At 44.0% G+C, this 17,059-nt stretch overlaps 1 protein-coding gene across 2 annotated transcripts in view; it reads right to left on the reverse strand.

Annotated features, from left to right (window-relative positions):
- CHCHD3 (coiled-coil-helix-coiled-coil-helix domain containing 3) overlaps positions 1-17,059 on the reverse strand; it is a 186,571-nt gene that overhangs the window by 54,106 nt on the left and 115,406 nt on the right. For both annotated transcript variants that reach the window (XM_074144641.1, XM_074144642.1), the window contains exon 5: positions 15,086-15,169. In XM_074144641.1, coding sequence (XP_074000742.1) covers positions 15,086-15,169 — 84 coding nt within the window. The remainder of the gene's footprint in view (positions 1-15,085; positions 15,170-17,059) is intronic.

Raw genomic sequence — 17,059 nt, forward strand, 5'->3', positions numbered from 1 at the left:
AGATGCTCCAGTCCCTTGATCATCTCCGTAGCCTCTGCGCTGCACTCTCTCCAGTAATTCTTTGTCCTTCTCGAACTGGGGTGTCCAGAACTGGACACAGTGCTCCAGATGTGGCCTCACCAGGACAGAGTAGAGGGGGAGGATGACCTCGCTCGACCAGCTGACCATGCTCTTCTTGCCACACCCCAGGAGACCATTGGTCTTCTTGGCCACAAGGGCAAATTGCTGGCTCATGGGTGACTTGTCCACCGGGACTCCCAGGTCCCTCTCTGCAGAGCTGCTTTCCAGCAGGTCAGCCCCTAACCTGTACTGGTGCATGGGGTTATTCCTCCTTAGGCGTAGGACCCTACACTTGCTCTTGTTGAACTTCACGAGGTTCCTCTCCACCCAGCCTGTTGAGGCTGACGGGGATTAAATCTGCTCTCCCTTTTGCCTATATGAACAAAAGGGGAACCACCAAAGCCTCACGTGAAAAAGGCTGTCTCTGAATAGCAGCTTATTGTTCAGCCAACCTAAAACAGCCTCCCAAAATCCATCAGCTGCCAGACGGAAAGGGCCCATCTCCGGCGCTGAGCTCCTCTGGGCTGAGCAGAGCCCTCTCTCCACCGAAGGCCAAGTTATTAAGAAATTGTTTGTCGACTTAGGTTGGATTGATCATTTATTTCCCAAATTCCTTTTCCCATCATTTACTCATTATACGCCCCCTCCTGATGTAAGAGGACATTTATTAGCTTCTGCATTTATTGTGCTGGCAAATAGAAACATTCTGCAGCATTTCCTGGGGATTCTCTCATTTATCTATCGGTTATGGGACTGAAGTATTTTTAGGGGCAGAAAAAATTAAAATATCACTCAGAGTGACAGCAGTGAAAATGAAGCCGGTATGTGCTTGGGAAGGCTATTTCAGCCTTCAGGTTTACAAGACTATTTACAAAAAAAAAGCACGGCAACATTTCACATAAACATTATTGCTGGGAAAAATTACTAACTACTGCTCAGGCAGAAAAGGGACTGTTTTAAAGAGAAAGGGTGCCCAGAGAATCTTTTAATACACATAATATTGATATTCGTTTAAATGGAAAGTATATTTAATTTAGGTACTTCTTGGTTTTAAATGCACAAAGGACAGAGAATAGAAAACAAGGGAAAACAGGGACTGGTCTGTATTCCACTTATTTACATCCAATGCCCAGCTTGTCCAAAAGTAAAATTACTGAGCAATTCAAAAAAAGTATGAACATATTAAAAAGATAAATATATTTCAGGGAAAATATTTCTACCAGATTCCCAGGAAACTACAGGATGATTTCTGTGGAATTATTCCAAATATCATATAACCAGTAAAATATCTAGGAGGTATCCTAAAAATTTTTAGGATTTTACTTTTCAGGGGGTTCAATCTAGAGTTGAAGTATTTTCTTAATATGTTACCGTGACAAAGAAATCCAAGCAAATTATCTCACTGAGTGTTGTTTTAATATAGTGTTAACTTAGTAGAGCATTTGTTCCCAAACTTCAACTTCTGTAAAGGAAAGAGGGTGGGAGGAGGGAACAGACCTGGGTGAAATGAAAGCTGCTTATTCATTAACTCCCCATATGTTAAAACATTTTGCCATACCCTACGGAATGCGATAAACACTGCCTTTTAACATTCAAATGACAAATTTCTTCGGTTCCTTCCATTTTGCCTATTGAAAAAAAAGTCTCTCTCACGATACTTTTCTTTACTCCTCGGGAAGGGGAAAAGCGCAGCTGAAACTAGAAACGAACACGGATGCGGGCGCAATCACTGGGGGTGACTTCGGCAACACTGACATCTTTATGTTTAACTCTACGCATCCACTAATTTGTGTTCATAAAAGTGAGCGGTGCCAGACGAACAACCCGCTTAGCCCCATCAGAAGCCTTGTTAGGAGCTGGCGTGGGATGTTGGGGGACTGTCCCACGGGAGACAAGGGCTTGCTCCCACACCACTGTCTGGGATTTCCCGTCCTTGCATTGGGCAAGGCAAGCAACGGCAGGGGAAAGGCATTATCCAGCTCTCTGGAAAACATGATTTCGGACACGGGAATAAAGAAGAGGAGAGATGGGGAGGGACTCTTGATCAGGGAGGGGAGCCATAGGATGAGGGGGAATATTTTTAAACTGAAAAGGGAGAGATTCAGATGAGATATCAGGGAGAAATTCTTTGCTGTGAGGGTGGTGAGAGCCTGGCCCAGGTTGCCCAGAGAAGCTGTGGCTGCCCCATCCCTGGAGGGGTTCAAGGCCAGGCTGGATGGGGCTTGGAGCAACCTGATCTGGTGGGAGGTGTCCCTGCCCAGGGCAGGGGGGTTGGAACTGGATGATCTTTAAGGTCTCTTCCAACCCAAACCACTCTACGATTCTATGATTAAGAAGGAGGGTGGAGGAGCTGCCCAACATGCTGCTTTTCCACTGCTTTGTTTTTCAGCATTGCCCCATATGTTCCCACTCCCATCACAGTTTATCCTCATCTGTATTTCTTATTCATAGAAAGATATCCTCATCTGTATTTTTGATTCGTAGGAAGAACGCATCTATGTGTTCAGACTCCACAAGCACCAAGATTCAAGTGACTTTAACACAAACTGAAACACTTTCGGAGAAAAATAATGATTAGTGATGACCAGTCATTATGGGAAGGCAAATAAATTCCTATTCCTAAAGTACAGTAGGAAGTCAGTAAATGCCGAGATCCAAAGCACTGATAATTGTATAACTGAGGAAAAGTTAGGGGGAAAAAAATTGCAATTCAAGCAGTAAAGGAAAAAAAAAACCAAGCTGCAGGAACAGAAATGGGTTTATAAAAGAAATCATCTTTACAAAGCTACATGATAGCTGGATAAACACAGAGCACTATATAAATAGCCAATTCCTGAAAAATATTATTTCCCTGTTTCTTGGGTTAGTATATCCCCTATTTACTACCAAAAATCTCTGAGAGTTTGAATTTTAGAGGTTTTGAGCATCAATGTTTCCAATCAAAGACCATCCCACCTCTCCGAGCATATCTCTGCGTAACGCAGACATTGCCAACATCAAAAAACCATCCTCCCCCATACCTGAGGAAATTCAGTGTTGAAATTCTATAGGAAACGACACTGGAGCATCCTATAGGCTAAGAAAGAGACTCCAGGATGAGTTTAAAACAGCATTTTAAGCCAAAAAGCATAATGGCATAGCAGGAATAGTGGAAGGAAAATGTCTGAGTCAGTTCTGGCCGGTGATGCAAGAAAAATGTAGTAAACCAGACGCTCCCCAGGAAAACAAATTTGCAAGAATGATGATGGGTTAGAGAGACGTACTAATGGAGATAAAATAAAGGAAAAAACCCAGCCTATAACTGCATTGCAAAAAGCACAGCATATTTGAAAAGTCTTAAGAGATCATATAAATACATCCCTGCTGCTCCGAGTTACTCACTTGCATCCCACATAGCATTATCCTTAGGTTTTCTGCAAATTCTTACAAAATGAAAACATGAAATTATCCATCTTTTGCCCCACGCTGAAACTACCAAAAATCAAAATCCATCCCTGGAGGGGTTCAAGGCCAGGCTGGACAAGGCTTTGAGCAACCTTGTCTGGTGGGAAGTGTCCCTGCCCGGGGCAGGAGGTTGGAACTGGATGATTCATAGATTCATAGATTCATAGATTGGTCCAGGCCAGAAGCGACCTCCAAAGGTCATCTAGTCCGACCTCCCCGCAGTCAGCAGGGACACCCCCAACTAGACCAGGTTGCCCAGGGCCTCGTCGAGCTTCACCTTGAATATCTCAAGGGAAGGGGCCTCGATCAACTCCCTGGGCAACCTGTTCCAGTGTTCCACCACCCTCACGGTAAAGAACTTTTTCCGAATATCCAATCTAAATCTCCCCTTCTCCAACTTAAAACCATTGCCCCTCGTCCTGTCACTGCAGGCCTTTGTAAACAGACCCTCCCCAGCCTTCCTGTAGGCCCCCCTCAGGAGGGGGGAGGTCTCCCCGGAGCCTCCTTTTCTCCAAGGTCCCTTCCAACCCAAACCATTCTGTGATCCCCAACCATGGTTTTGCACATATTGGCTAAGTTAAAAAAAGGATTGCAAACCACCTATATGAAGTTACTGGTTATATGTTAAAAGCAACCAAGCATCTTACTGCACAGGGAAAAATGCCTGGAATATTCTTATTGCACTCTTTTTTTTGGTCTCCATTTCTATGAAGACACACATGCAGAATGGAAAAATAATCTATAAACAAACATTTAGAGAAACATCAATACCTTCTATTCAGCGTGGAACAACTCCTTATTTTGTTATTAAGCAGCATTTCAGCATTGCTATCGATCGGATATGTGATAGTGAAAGATGAAACTGAAACAGGTATTTTTTCATGGGAAAATGTCTCGGAAGAAAATGCCGGGCATTTTTTGTGGGTTTCGGGAAAAAAAAAATATGGGTGACGTGTGTATTTAATAGGTAGCATGTTATCTATTTAATCCAAAAAATGGTAAATGAAAGATAATGAGCAGAAAAAAACTATAAAAATAAGGGTTTGAAAACAATTGTTCGGAATAATCATTGCAGCACAGCGAGATATGGGGGTGGCGCATTAACGCAGCGCTCCAGTCCCAAGGCTGCAGCTCAGTCTGTCTTTGTCAATCAGGTTGAGGTTTCAGATATTGTAATTGGTAGCAAGTTTCCTAATCTCAACCTGCCAGGCAAGAAGCGTTCAACAAAAGCTCTACCCCCCCCAAATATAATGAAATTTGAAGAGAGGGATTTTTCTACTATTGGCAGCAGCAAGCAAGATCACAGGTTGGGTTGACAGCTTTATTATGCTAAACTGACAAAACCATTACGCTCTGGTCAGTACTAAAAAGGGTGGTTTTCAGGAGGAATCCGGAAATACAAAGCACTGGGAAACTCTGATGAACTCCTACTTTTATCTCATTGGTGCAGCAGATGAGCGCAGACGTAGAAAAGTCTCCCGGCCCAAATACAAAATCAGAAATTAATATATCTTGATTTTATACTCGGGTCTCCCGCTTCACCGATTTGGGGAAAACCGCAAGAACCCGCTGTCGCAGCTGAACATCCATTAAAAAAAATCAAGACGCCAATAAGACACTACAGGAAGGACATTGAGCTGCTGGAGCGTGTCCAAAGGAGAGCCACCAAGCTGGTGAGGGGTCTGGAGAACAAGTCACATGAGGAGAGGCTGAGGGAACTGGGCATGTTTAGTTTGGAGAAGAGGAGGCTGAGGGGAGACCTCATTGCCCTCTACAACTCCCTGAAAGGAGGGTGTAGAGAGGTGGGTGTTGGCCTCTTCTCCCAAGGGAATAACGACAGGACCAGAGGAAATGGTGTAAAGTTGGGGCAGGGCAGGTTTAGATTAGATATTAGGAAGAATTACTTTCCTGAGAGGGTGGTCAGGCACTGGAACAGCCTGCCCAGGGAGGTGGTGGAGTCACCATCCCTGGAGGTATTTAAGAAACGTGTAGACATGGCACTTCATGGTATGCTCTAGTGGCCGAGATTGTGGGTGGGGTGGTGTGTGGTTGTGGGTGTTTGTTTTGGTTTGGTTTTTGTTTTTGTTTTGTTTTTGGTGTTTGGTTTGGTTTTGGGGGTGGGGTTCTTTTTGTTTTTGTTTTTTTGTTTTTTTTTTTTTTGTGGTTGGACTCAATGATCTCAGAGGTCCCTTCCAACCAAGAAGATTCTGTGATTCTGTGATAACTTCACAGCGGTAATAGAATTCATTAATAATTACATGATATGATGTACAGTGGTATTCTTTAAATGGAAGCCAGAATAGATTTTATTGCTTCAATCTGAAAAGTGTTTGGAAATAGGGTTATGTATTAATATGCAGCTTTTTATACACATATTTATATATTTGATATGGGCAGGGGGAGAGAAATAGCCAAACAGACAGAAACAAGAAGAAAACACCGCCAACATCTCATAAAAATGGACAAGAGTAAGAACAATGGAAGTGTTGTCTTTCAAACCATAGATATTTACAAACTGCTGCTATACTGACTGGCTAAAATTCAAAATTCTTGTTACGTACTCCAACATACGGATACCCACTTAGAATGTGAAGAGACTGAAGGTGTACAAACCGCCTTTCAGCAAGTCTCTTCTGAAATACAGGAGTTCGGTTAGGTCAAAGAATCATAGAATCGTCTAGGTTGGAAGGGACCTTTAAGATCATCTAGTCCAACCATCAACCTAACTGATTAAAAAAACAAACAAACAAAAAAAAAACCACCCCACATCACTAAACCATGTCTCTAAGCACTATATCAACCCATCTTTTGAATACCTCCAAGGATGGTGCCTCACCCACTTCCCTGGGCAGCCCATTCCAAGGCTTAATAACCCTTTCTGTGTAAACATTTTTCCTAATATCCAATCTGAACCTCCCCTGGTGCGACTTAAGGCCATTTCCTCTTGTCCTACCGCCTGTGACTTGGGAGGAGAGACCAACTCCTGCCTCTCTACAACCTCCTTTCAGGAAGAAAATACAAGCATTACTGCAAGCATCAGTAGAAATCTCATAGCAGAGGAAAGAAGACGACCAAGCATTTTTAGCTGTTACCACATTTACCAAATTCATCTCTCTGGACAGAGGGCATAGAGGGCACAGCATCTCCATAGAGGCAAACTGGAGACATTCTGAAAGCTGGGGAAGTTATGAGTTTCAATGTTTCCTCCACTGTGAGGACAGGATGAGAGAGTTGGGGTTCTTCAGCCTGGAGAAGAGAAGGCTCCAGGGAGACCGTAGAGCCCCCTTCAGTCCGTAAAGGTGGCCTACAGGAAGGACGAGGACAAACGTTTTATCAGGGCCTGATGTAATAGGACAAGGGGGAATGGTTTTAAACTGAAAGAGATAAGATTTAGACGAGATATAAGGAAGAAATTTTTTATGCTGAGCGTGGTGAAACACTGGCCCAGGTTGCCCAGAGAAGTGGGAGATGCCCCATCCCTGAAAACATTCCAGGTCAGGTGGGATGGGGCTCTAAGCAACCTGATTGACCTGAAGATGTCCCTGCTCATTGCAGGGGGGTTGGACTAGATGACTTTTAAAGGTCCCTTCCAGCCCAAACTATTCTATGATTTTATTCCTTTACAGAACTTGTTATCAAAAGAGATGTTAGCTGTGTACTTTAAAGCAGCTACCAAAAGGTTGCTTTACTCGTCTTTGGTAAGAAAGATACAAAATATAAAGCAAATGTAGAACACAGTGATTATTCCTCTTGCTATACATCAGGTTTAGGACAGAAATCGGTTCGAGTTGTATTTTGTATTGCAGTGGATAATTTGGAAAAACCTACCAGTATTACATGTGTCCACAGAGGAAAGCACCCACTGCACTTCATCAGCAAGTATAGATTAGCAAATCTGGCAGCTCTCTGCTACAACTAATCTTATTTCTTGATGGGAACAAGGACAGGGCTACAAAGATGATGAAACTAGAACATCTCTCTGATGAGTAAAGGCTGAGGGACTTGGGTCTTTTTAGTCTGGAGAAGAGAAAACTGAGGGGGGATCTGATCAATGCGTATCAATACTTAAAGGGTGGGTGTCAAGAGGACGGGGCTGGTCTTTTTTCAGTGGTGCCCAGTGACAGGACAAGAGGAAATGAGCACAAACTGGAACATAGGAAGTTCTATGTTCTCCTCTAAACATGAGGAGGAACTTCTTTCCTTTAAGGGTGCCAGAGCACTGGAACAAGCTCCCCAGGGAGGTGGTGGAGTCTCCTTCTCTGGAGACATTCAAAACCTTCCTGGACACGTTCCTCTGCAACGTGGTGTGGGTGGACCTGCTTTGGCAGGGGGGTTGGACTAGATGATCTCCAGAGGTCCCTTCCAACCCCACATCATTCTGTGATTCTGTGAAAATGTTGGTGAGCTTTCCCTATGTCTCCCTACAGAGTATCATCAGCCAAAATCATCTCCTACTTTGCTGGATCCAGCCTGAAATCTTAAAACGTTGTACCTACATCGCTCCTATTTGATTTTGAAAGACGTGAAAGAAGGCACTACAAATGTGCGGAGAGTAAACATGTTTGCTCTAGCGAATACAAACTTCTAAACGCAAGAGGTGAGAGCAGAATCATCCTCCAGTTATGAAATTCTTGCTGATACAGTCACGCCAGATCGAAGAAAGTAAACAGACTGATAACTTAAAACAAACAAAAACGTTTAAACTGCTAAAATATGTTGTAAGGAATAGAAATGTTTGTAGCTATTATACTGCTTTATAATAGTCCCCCTCTGTTATCTACATCTTGCAAACTACAGTTTACAAAAAACCACAGTAAACAGATTCTGATTATTTAGTTGTTGAGATCTGAAAAGGTAAACAAGCCTCTGAACAAATGTGGAACTCGCGATGTTTGCATCTTAGCGCTTATGTTCATTATAAACACCTACAAAAAGCCAATACTTGGCTGTGAAGCTGAACCGTATATCATTTCCTTTTCTGAGCACCGGGGCTATCACTGCAAAGCACGTTGGTCCATTCTAAGCCTTGAATAGCAAAAAGGAAGAGATCATTAAATTATAATTTCCCCGCACAATTGGTATAAGCATATCCTACCAACAGGATTAGTAGGAACGCAAGATCCCAGAATAAAGCTGCTCAGCAGTGAGGACGGCAGTTTAGTGTCTAGAAAATTTGATTTCTCTGAAAATCCTGACACATCATAATAGCGAAATCCTATTTACTGTAGCAAGCAGGATGGATAATACTATTTAACACCTGGTATAGTATGTGCCATCAGCTCACAGCTTTGTGCTCTGCGTGCTCATCTTACCTTAAGGTTAATGCTCCTTGACAGCCTACATGGTAAAGCAGAATCCCCAAATTAAGTGCCAAACCTACGATTTGCAAATCCTTTCCTCAAAATTTAAGTCCTGAAAAAAAAAAACCCACGGCTGCAGATAAGAGGATCAGATTCCCGGAACTTATGTCTATATTCTCAGGCTCTGATCTGGCAGTGAGCCCCGTGCGGTGCAGGAGTCTGGCTGCACAAAGGCCACTGAAGTCAGCAGGGAGACGCACAGAAATTACGGAATCGGCAAAGAAGAACTCCCGGGGCAGTAACTTTTTGACTGTTAAATCTGTAGCGTATCTAACATAACGCTGAAACCTCCAAATGATAACAGAATAATTTTATTACCTTACTCTGTGTGCATATTCACATGTACAGTACTCAATACTTACTGAAAGTATCTCCAGGAAACTCAGTAAGAATAAAAAACTCAGCTCAGGTAAGAAATGTCCCGATTAATATTGGGATACACACCTTGCTCATTCACACTGATAAACTAAGTAGAATGACAGAATCATAAAATGGTTAGAGTTGGAAGAGACCTTAAAGATCATCCAGTTCCAACCCCCCTGCCATGGGCAGGGACACCTCCACCAGACCAGGTTGCTCAAAGCCCCGTCCAACCTGGCCTTGAACCCCGCCAGGGATGGGGCAGCCACAGCTTCTCTGGGCAACCTGGGCCAGTGCCTCACCACCCTCAGAGTGAAAAATTCCTTCCTGAGATCTCATCTAAATCTCCCCTCTTTCAGTTTAAAACCATCCCCCCTCATCCTATGGCTCCCCTCCCTGACCAAGAGTCCCTCCCCAGCTTTCCCGGAGCCCCTTTAGGGACTGGAAGGGGCTCTAAGGTCTCCCCGGAGCCTTCTCTTCTCCAGGCTGAACCCCCCCAACTCTCTCAGCCTGTCCTCACAGCAGAGGGGCTCCAGCCCTCCCAGCATCTGCTACAGCCCTCTGATCATCAAAGTTGTTTCAAAGTACTTGTGTCACACAGCAGTGTATTAATTTTCTTCTGCTCCTATGACTAGGAGCATGATTCTTGTAATGATGCTTAACAGTATTAGGAAGCAGAGTAACATGAAAATAGTTGGATTTGCTGAAGACAATTTGAACTGGGAAGAGTTGCATCATACCTGAAGCGACAGAAGCACAGGGGGGACACGCCTCATCCTCATTGCCAGCAGTGTGCCCAGGTGGCCAAGAAGGCCAACAGCATCCTGGCCTGCATCAGGAACACTGTGGTGAGTAGGACTCAAGAGGTGATCGTCCCCTTTTCTGGGCACTGGTGAGGCCCCACCTCCAGTGCTGTGTCCAGTTTTGGGCCCCTTACTCAAAAAAGACATTGAGGTGCTGGAGCGGGTCCAGAGAAGGGCAACGGAGCTGGTGAGGGGTCTGGAGCACAAGTCTTGTGAGGAGCGGCTGAGGGAGCTGGGGGTGTTCAGCCTGGAGAAAAGGAGGCTGAGGGGAGACCTTCTCGCTCTCTACAACTCCCTGAAAGGAGGGTGTAGCCAGGGGGGGTCGGTCTCTTCTCCCAAGTCACAGGCAACAGGACTAGAGGAAATGGCCTCAAGTTGCGCCAGGGGAGGTTCAGATTGGATATTAGAAGAATTTTTACACAGAAAGGGTTATCAAGCCTTGGAAGAGGCTGCCCAGGGAAGTGGTTGAGGCACCATCCCTGGACGTGTTCAAAAGACGGGTTGACATGGTGCTGGGGGACATGGTTTAGTGATGGTTTTTTTGTCAGAGTTAGGTTGATGGTTGGACTAGATGATCTTGAAGGTCCCTTCCAACCTAGATAATTCTATGATTCTATTCTATGAATGTCTGCACGACGCCAAAATTACAGGAATAAGAGGGAACAAAAAGAGCAACGGGATGAAGGAATGACAGGGTGTCAGCTACTTTATAGACAAAATTAATGCAACTGTTGATGCTGGAACCTACGTGTCACAGCAACATTAGAGATGCAAAGATCCTTCCAGTACCTGAAAGGGGGCTTACTAAAGAGTAGGGGAGGGACTCTTGATGAGGGAGGGGAGCCATAGGAGAAGGGGGAATGGTTTTAAACTGAAAGAGGGGAGATTGAGCTGAGATCTCAGGAAGAAATTCTTTGCTGTGAGGGTGGTGAGAGCCTGGCCCAGGTTGCCCAGAGAAGCTGTGGCTGCCCCATCCCTGGAAGGGTTCAAGGCCAGGCTGGATGGGGCTTGGAGCAACCTGGTCTGGTGGGAGGTGTCCCTGCCCATGGCAGGGGGGTTGGAACTTGATGATCTTTAAGGTCCCTTCCAACCTAAACCATTCTATGATTCTATGGTTATGAAGTCAACAGCCACCAAGGCTTGGAGTTGACATTGAAACCAGTGGCACAATGGAAGGATGATGGACGTGGAGGAGCTAAACAGAACATCAGCACAGAAGTGTGTCATTATGTGTGTGGATACACACATGGGACTATGTCAGAGGAAAAGGCCATGGGATTGCTCTTCCAGCTAACAAAGCTGCTCAACCTGCCCGTGATGGCAGTTTTCCTTTTTCTTCCTCTGCTATTTGAAAAGAAAAATCAAATGGCTTAAAATACCATTAACACCACCTTATTATAGTAAATAATTAAGACAATGTAGGGTACACATATGTCAATGGCTTGAATACCACCATCTCTGGGGTTTTCTGCTGTAGTCAAGAAGCACCATTACCCTGTCAGCAGACAATGAAAAACACCGATAAATTTTTCTCCAAGCTTAACGGGCTGAATCCTTAAATAACAGCTTTACATCCCAGTCAGATATACAGTATGAGAAGGTTATTCTTTAACTCCTTTGTTAAACTATCTCATTTTGCTTTGCTGCTGCGGAGCATGTAATAACTCATAGCTTATGTGCTATCTTTGACCTAGAAACACTGGCAGCTGTTAGGGGAATCGTTGGGTTTTTGGAAAGTATCAAAAGGTTTTTAGCACATAAACCAAATTTATGAACAGATATTGCCCTGGAGAATTGAATTGTTTATGTTTTAGTATCACAGCTGTCACTGGTGCACAGTTATTTTGTCCTGCATTAATCCTCTGAAAAGGTTGAGCATCTTCACTCAGTCACTGAAATATTTTATAATTGACAGACTTCATCTGGCGCTGAATATGTATAGTAATTTTCTCCATAAGGAGCACACCGCGCTGACACTAATCTGTTCTGTTGTCATCTCCCTTTATTAACAATGTCTGCATTGTTTTTTCAGCAGCACTGAAGAACACAAATATCAAGCTTCTAATTGAAAAAGCTAAGTAATCAAAAAGGCAATTAATCATACAGATGAGCTCTGACACTCCATGATGCAACAGACAGAAATGCCACATACGCATAACTGAAGTATTTTTAAAGTGTGCTTATTTGATGTAAGAATGATCTGAGAATGTAATTAGCATTCTTTGTCACAGGTGACAGACTCCCATTGCACACTTCTTCGTACTGACATTACTTCGCTGAGCTCCGCTCGCTCCGCTCCCACCTCACCTCCCATCCCGATTTTTTCCCTGCTGAACAGCCTGTACCCCGACACTGCTTACCTTTCCCTGAAATCAGAACAAGGTTGGGAACAAATAAGCAGCCTATTATTGTGCCCTGTAATTTCCAAAACATTAGGCCTTTCCAGACCTTCCTTTTTTCTTAAAGCTCTATTTCCATCCCAGTGCTCAAATTTCCCCAACACAGACTCTCACAAATGACCTTAATAACGGCTGCGGGCACCAGCCTCGGCAAAGCCGGGATTGCAGGAGATGTGACCTCTCTGCTTTTGCAGGTTTTCATTCTGTAATCTCCACATCTCGGAAAAAAAGTTCAAAGCCAGATTTGGAGCACAGAGTTCACCTCCTTTCAGAGCTTCAACAACTCTTTTTTGTGCAGAAGAGGTATGCACGTGTGCTTTGAAAACAACCTGGGTGACAACTCGACGAAGCAAAGGGTCCTCAGCTTACAAATAAAGATGTCAGAAGGAAAAGAAAAGCCTTAATATCATGAAAACCCCACTCTGAAGACAGAGCAAACATCATGCGTGGCATAAGGCAGTCAATTCTGAACTGCCTGCTCCAGTCCTGGAGACTTCCAAGTCTGAGAAGAGAAAGCAAGAGACGGCAGAGTTCACCTATTTCACATCCCTTGGGGGACGATGCTTAAGTAATACTCAACTACAGATGTTTACAGTTCATTATCTCACTTGTACACAAATAATTATATATTCACATGTATTCATAAGCATTGGAATGGGCTGTCCAGGGGAAGTGGTTGAGGCACCATCCCTGCAGGTATTTAAAAGACATAGTGCTTAGCGATATGGTTTAGTGGTGACTTTTTATTAGAGTTAGGTTAATGGTTGGACTCCATGATCTTAAAGGTCCCTTCCAACCTGGACAATCCTATGGTTCTATGTTAACGCATGGTTCTACGTTGGAAGTCACAGAGTCATAGAATGGTTTGGGTTGGAAGGGACCTTAAAGATCATCAAGTTCCAACTCCCCTGCCATGAGCAGGGAGACCTCCCACTAGAGCAGGTTGCTCAAAGCCCCATCCAGCCTGGCCTTGAACCCCTCCAGGGATGGGGCAGCCACAGCTTCTCTGGGTAACCTGGGCCAGGGTCTCACCACCCTCGCAACAAAGAATTTCTTCCCAATATCTCATCTAAATCTCCCCTCTTTCAGTTTAAAACCATTCCCCCTTCTCCTGTGGCTCCCCTCCCTGATCAAGAGTCCCTCCCCACCTCTCCTGGAGCCCCTTTAGGGACTGGAAGAGGCTCTAAGGTCTCCCCAGAGCCTTCTCTTCTCCAGGCTGGAGACTGTTAAGTCTTTACTTAACAGGAGCAAGCAAAGGCATTGTATCAGCGACCTAATTTAATATTAAAAATAACTAAGAATAAAATCTTATTTGTTTCATGGCACCTTAAAAAGCTAAAGCAAAAGCTTTCAAACAAAGAATCATGGTTTATCATGAATTACTCCAGCACTACTTATATCGAAATGATAAAACGAGAGGCTGGTAACTAAGACCAGGGGTACAACCACCCCCAAGAAGGTGGATGAGATTGGATGAGGTTGGATGAGATACTGCAGACTCCTTTTCCTCTAACACCAGCCAGTTATTTGAGAGTAAGAAAGGTATTCTGGAGCCTGGTGGGTTTTTTTGTGAAGGTTCTTAATTTTTAACTGTTTAAATAATGCAGTTTTAGAATCATTAAACTAATTTACCCTCATCCTTTCAAACTAGTTTTCATCGCCAAGAACATGACTTCATTGATGTCATCTTCAAAAAGGTAGGACAAAACACTGAGACAGTATCTGATATGCCCTCTATTTAAAATATTCATTAAGACCAATTATACACACTGATAATTCATGCAACATGTTCATCTTCCTAATCCATAAAAACAAGGGGTTTTCTTCTCTCCCGCTAAGCTGCATAAATGAATATGTATCTTATTAAAACCGTTTTCAAAACTAACTAAAAAAAAATAATTTAAATTAATCAACAATAAGCAGGCTCAGGAAAAAGGCAGAGGGGGAAAAGGAGGCAAATGTACTCAGGCTGAAGGTTACAACCAACCTGGGATCTAGGAAATGATGACAGCAGTAATTATTTGAAATTAACATCCTATAAAATAATGCCCTATAAAAAATAGGAACGTTAACAGCAATATGCTAAAAAACTGTAAGCACTTCACACAGCTCACCAAACTGTTCTGTACAGTTTAGTTTCAAGTCTACCGCGAAAAAAAAAAGACACAGAAGTGCTTTTTAAACGTGGCATAAACAACCTGCAATTAGCATTAAACTCTCCAAATACTGGTGGCTTTCGGAGGATCCGCTAACTCCACCCAACGAAAGCAAGTGTGGACTGCAATAAAAGCAGAAATTCAGGGTACGTGTTCGCATTCCACGTGCAATTTTAAGATCCTTTGGTGACACTCATTCACTTACACTGGCTCTTCATCACTGCTGGTATAAAAGTAACCTCGTTCGGGTTATTTCTCTGTATGCAATTACCGCGACATGAAATCTCATTGCAAATGTGAGAACTTAGGAAAGAAAACAATATTCTCAACATTAAAGCCTCCATCTTGCCAATATTCAGCCAGAAACGGCAGCAAAAAAAAAAAAACCCTCTGGCCACAGTTTTAATCTTTATCTCCTTAGAAAATGCATCTTGTTTAACGGTAAGACATAAGCAGCCGAAACGAAGAGAGAATTCTTCGTTAAAAAGGGAAAGGCGACTTACCCTTTCCTCCAGCCGAGCCAGCTGCTCTTTGTAGTAGGCATCGTGCTTCTTCAGCTCTCTGTCTTTCTCTTCCAGCTGCTTGGCCTAAAAAAAGAAAGAGGAAAATAAAACCGGATCAAGAGCGAGCATCACTTGCAAAGCACAACATCTACTATAAATTGTTAGCAGTAAGGAATATCCAGCGATTGAGAGCTGCAGTTTATTAGTACATTAATAAGACGATGATTGCGGCATTGAAAATGGAAAGAGATTGTCTATTGTACTGGGTGGGTTTTTTTTTCCTTCCCTCCTCAACAGCTGGGCCAAATTTTGTCCTAGTGTATCATGTGTCTGGAAACGTCACAAAGATGGAACCAAGCACACCCTGCTGAGATTAAGTCTTTTATTTATTTATTTTTTCAATCAACTTTGGAGATCACTTCTGAACTTAGAGAAACTTGCTTAAGCTACCGAAGAGAATATATGCAGAGCTGGATATTTAACTTTATTTGTTAACTGTTACTAAGAGGATATTTTGGCGTGAGAAAAGCTGAATGTGCATCGATACATTTGTAGGCAGTGGTAAAAAGAATTCACAGAATCACAGAATCTTCATGGTTGGAAGGGACCTTTGAGATCATTGAGTCCAACCACAAAAAAAACCCAAAAAACAAACACCAAACACCAAAACAAAACCAAAAAAAACCCCATACAAAACAAACACCCACAACCACACCCCACACCCACCCACAAACAGACACAAACCAACCATCTCGGGCACTAGAGCATGCCCTGAAGTGCCACGTCTACACGTTCCTTAAATACCTCCAGGGATGGTGACTCCACCACCTCCCTGGGCAGGCTGTTCCAGTGCCTGACCACTCTCCCAGTAAAGTAATTCTTCCTAATGTCTAATCTAAACCTCCCCTGCCCCAACTTTACACCATTTCCTCTGGTCCTGTCGTTATTCCCTTGGGAGAAGAGGCCAACCCCTGCCTCTCTACACCCTCCTTTCAGGGAGCTGTAGAGGGCAATGAGGTCCCCCCTCAGCCTCTTCTTCTCCAAACTAAACATGCCCAGTTCCCTCAGCCTCTCCTCATACGACTTGTTCTCCAGACCCCTCACCAGCTTGGTGGCTCTCCTCTGGACACACTCCAGCAGCTCCATGTCCTTCCTGTAGTGAGGGGCCCAGAACTGAACACAGCACTCGAGGTGAGGCCTCACCAGTGCCCAGTACAGGGGGACGGTCACCTCCCAAGTCCTACTCACCACACTGTTCCTGATACAGGCCAGGATGCCGTTGGCCTTCTTGGCCACCTGGGCACACTGCTGGCTCATGTTCAGCTGGCTGTCCACCAACACCCCCAGGTCCTTTTCTGCTGACCAGCTTTCCAGCCACTCTTCCCCAAGCCTGTAGCGTTGCCTGGGGTTGTTGTGGCCGAAATGCAGGACCCGGCACTTGGCCTTATTGAACCTCATCCCATTGGCCTTGGCTCATTGATCTAACCTGTCCAGGTCCCTCTGTAGAGCCTGCCGACCCTCAAGCAGATCAACACTCCCACCAAGTTCAGTGTCATCTGCAAACTTGCTGAGGGTGCACTCAATCCCCTTATCCAGATCATCAATGAAGATATTAAACAAGACTGGCCCCAAGACTGAGCCCTGAGGGACACCACTGGTGACCGGCCGCCAACTGGATTTCACCCCATTAATCACAACTCTCTGGGCACGGCCATCCAGCCAGTTTTTTACCCAGTGAAGAGTACACTTGTCTATGCCATGATTCGCCAGCTTCTCCAGGAGAACGCTGTGGGGGACGGTGTCAAAGGCCTTACCAATTCTTTTGAAGTAGCTGTTTTTTTCTATGAAACCCCTGTTCAAGAATGCATTTAGCATGTCCTTAATTTTATACACATAAATGTTTGGAAAGAACCAAATTCTTACGTATTTGCAAAAGCAGACCTAAAAAGTACATCTAAAACTCTGCTGTCCTCT

Source organism: Numenius arquata, chromosome 2 (genome assembly GCF_964106895.1).
Source record: "Numenius arquata chromosome 2, bNumArq3.hap1.1, whole genome shotgun sequence".
In the NCBI taxonomy this organism is placed as follows: Eukaryota; Metazoa; Chordata; class Aves; order Charadriiformes; family Scolopacidae; genus Numenius; species Numenius arquata.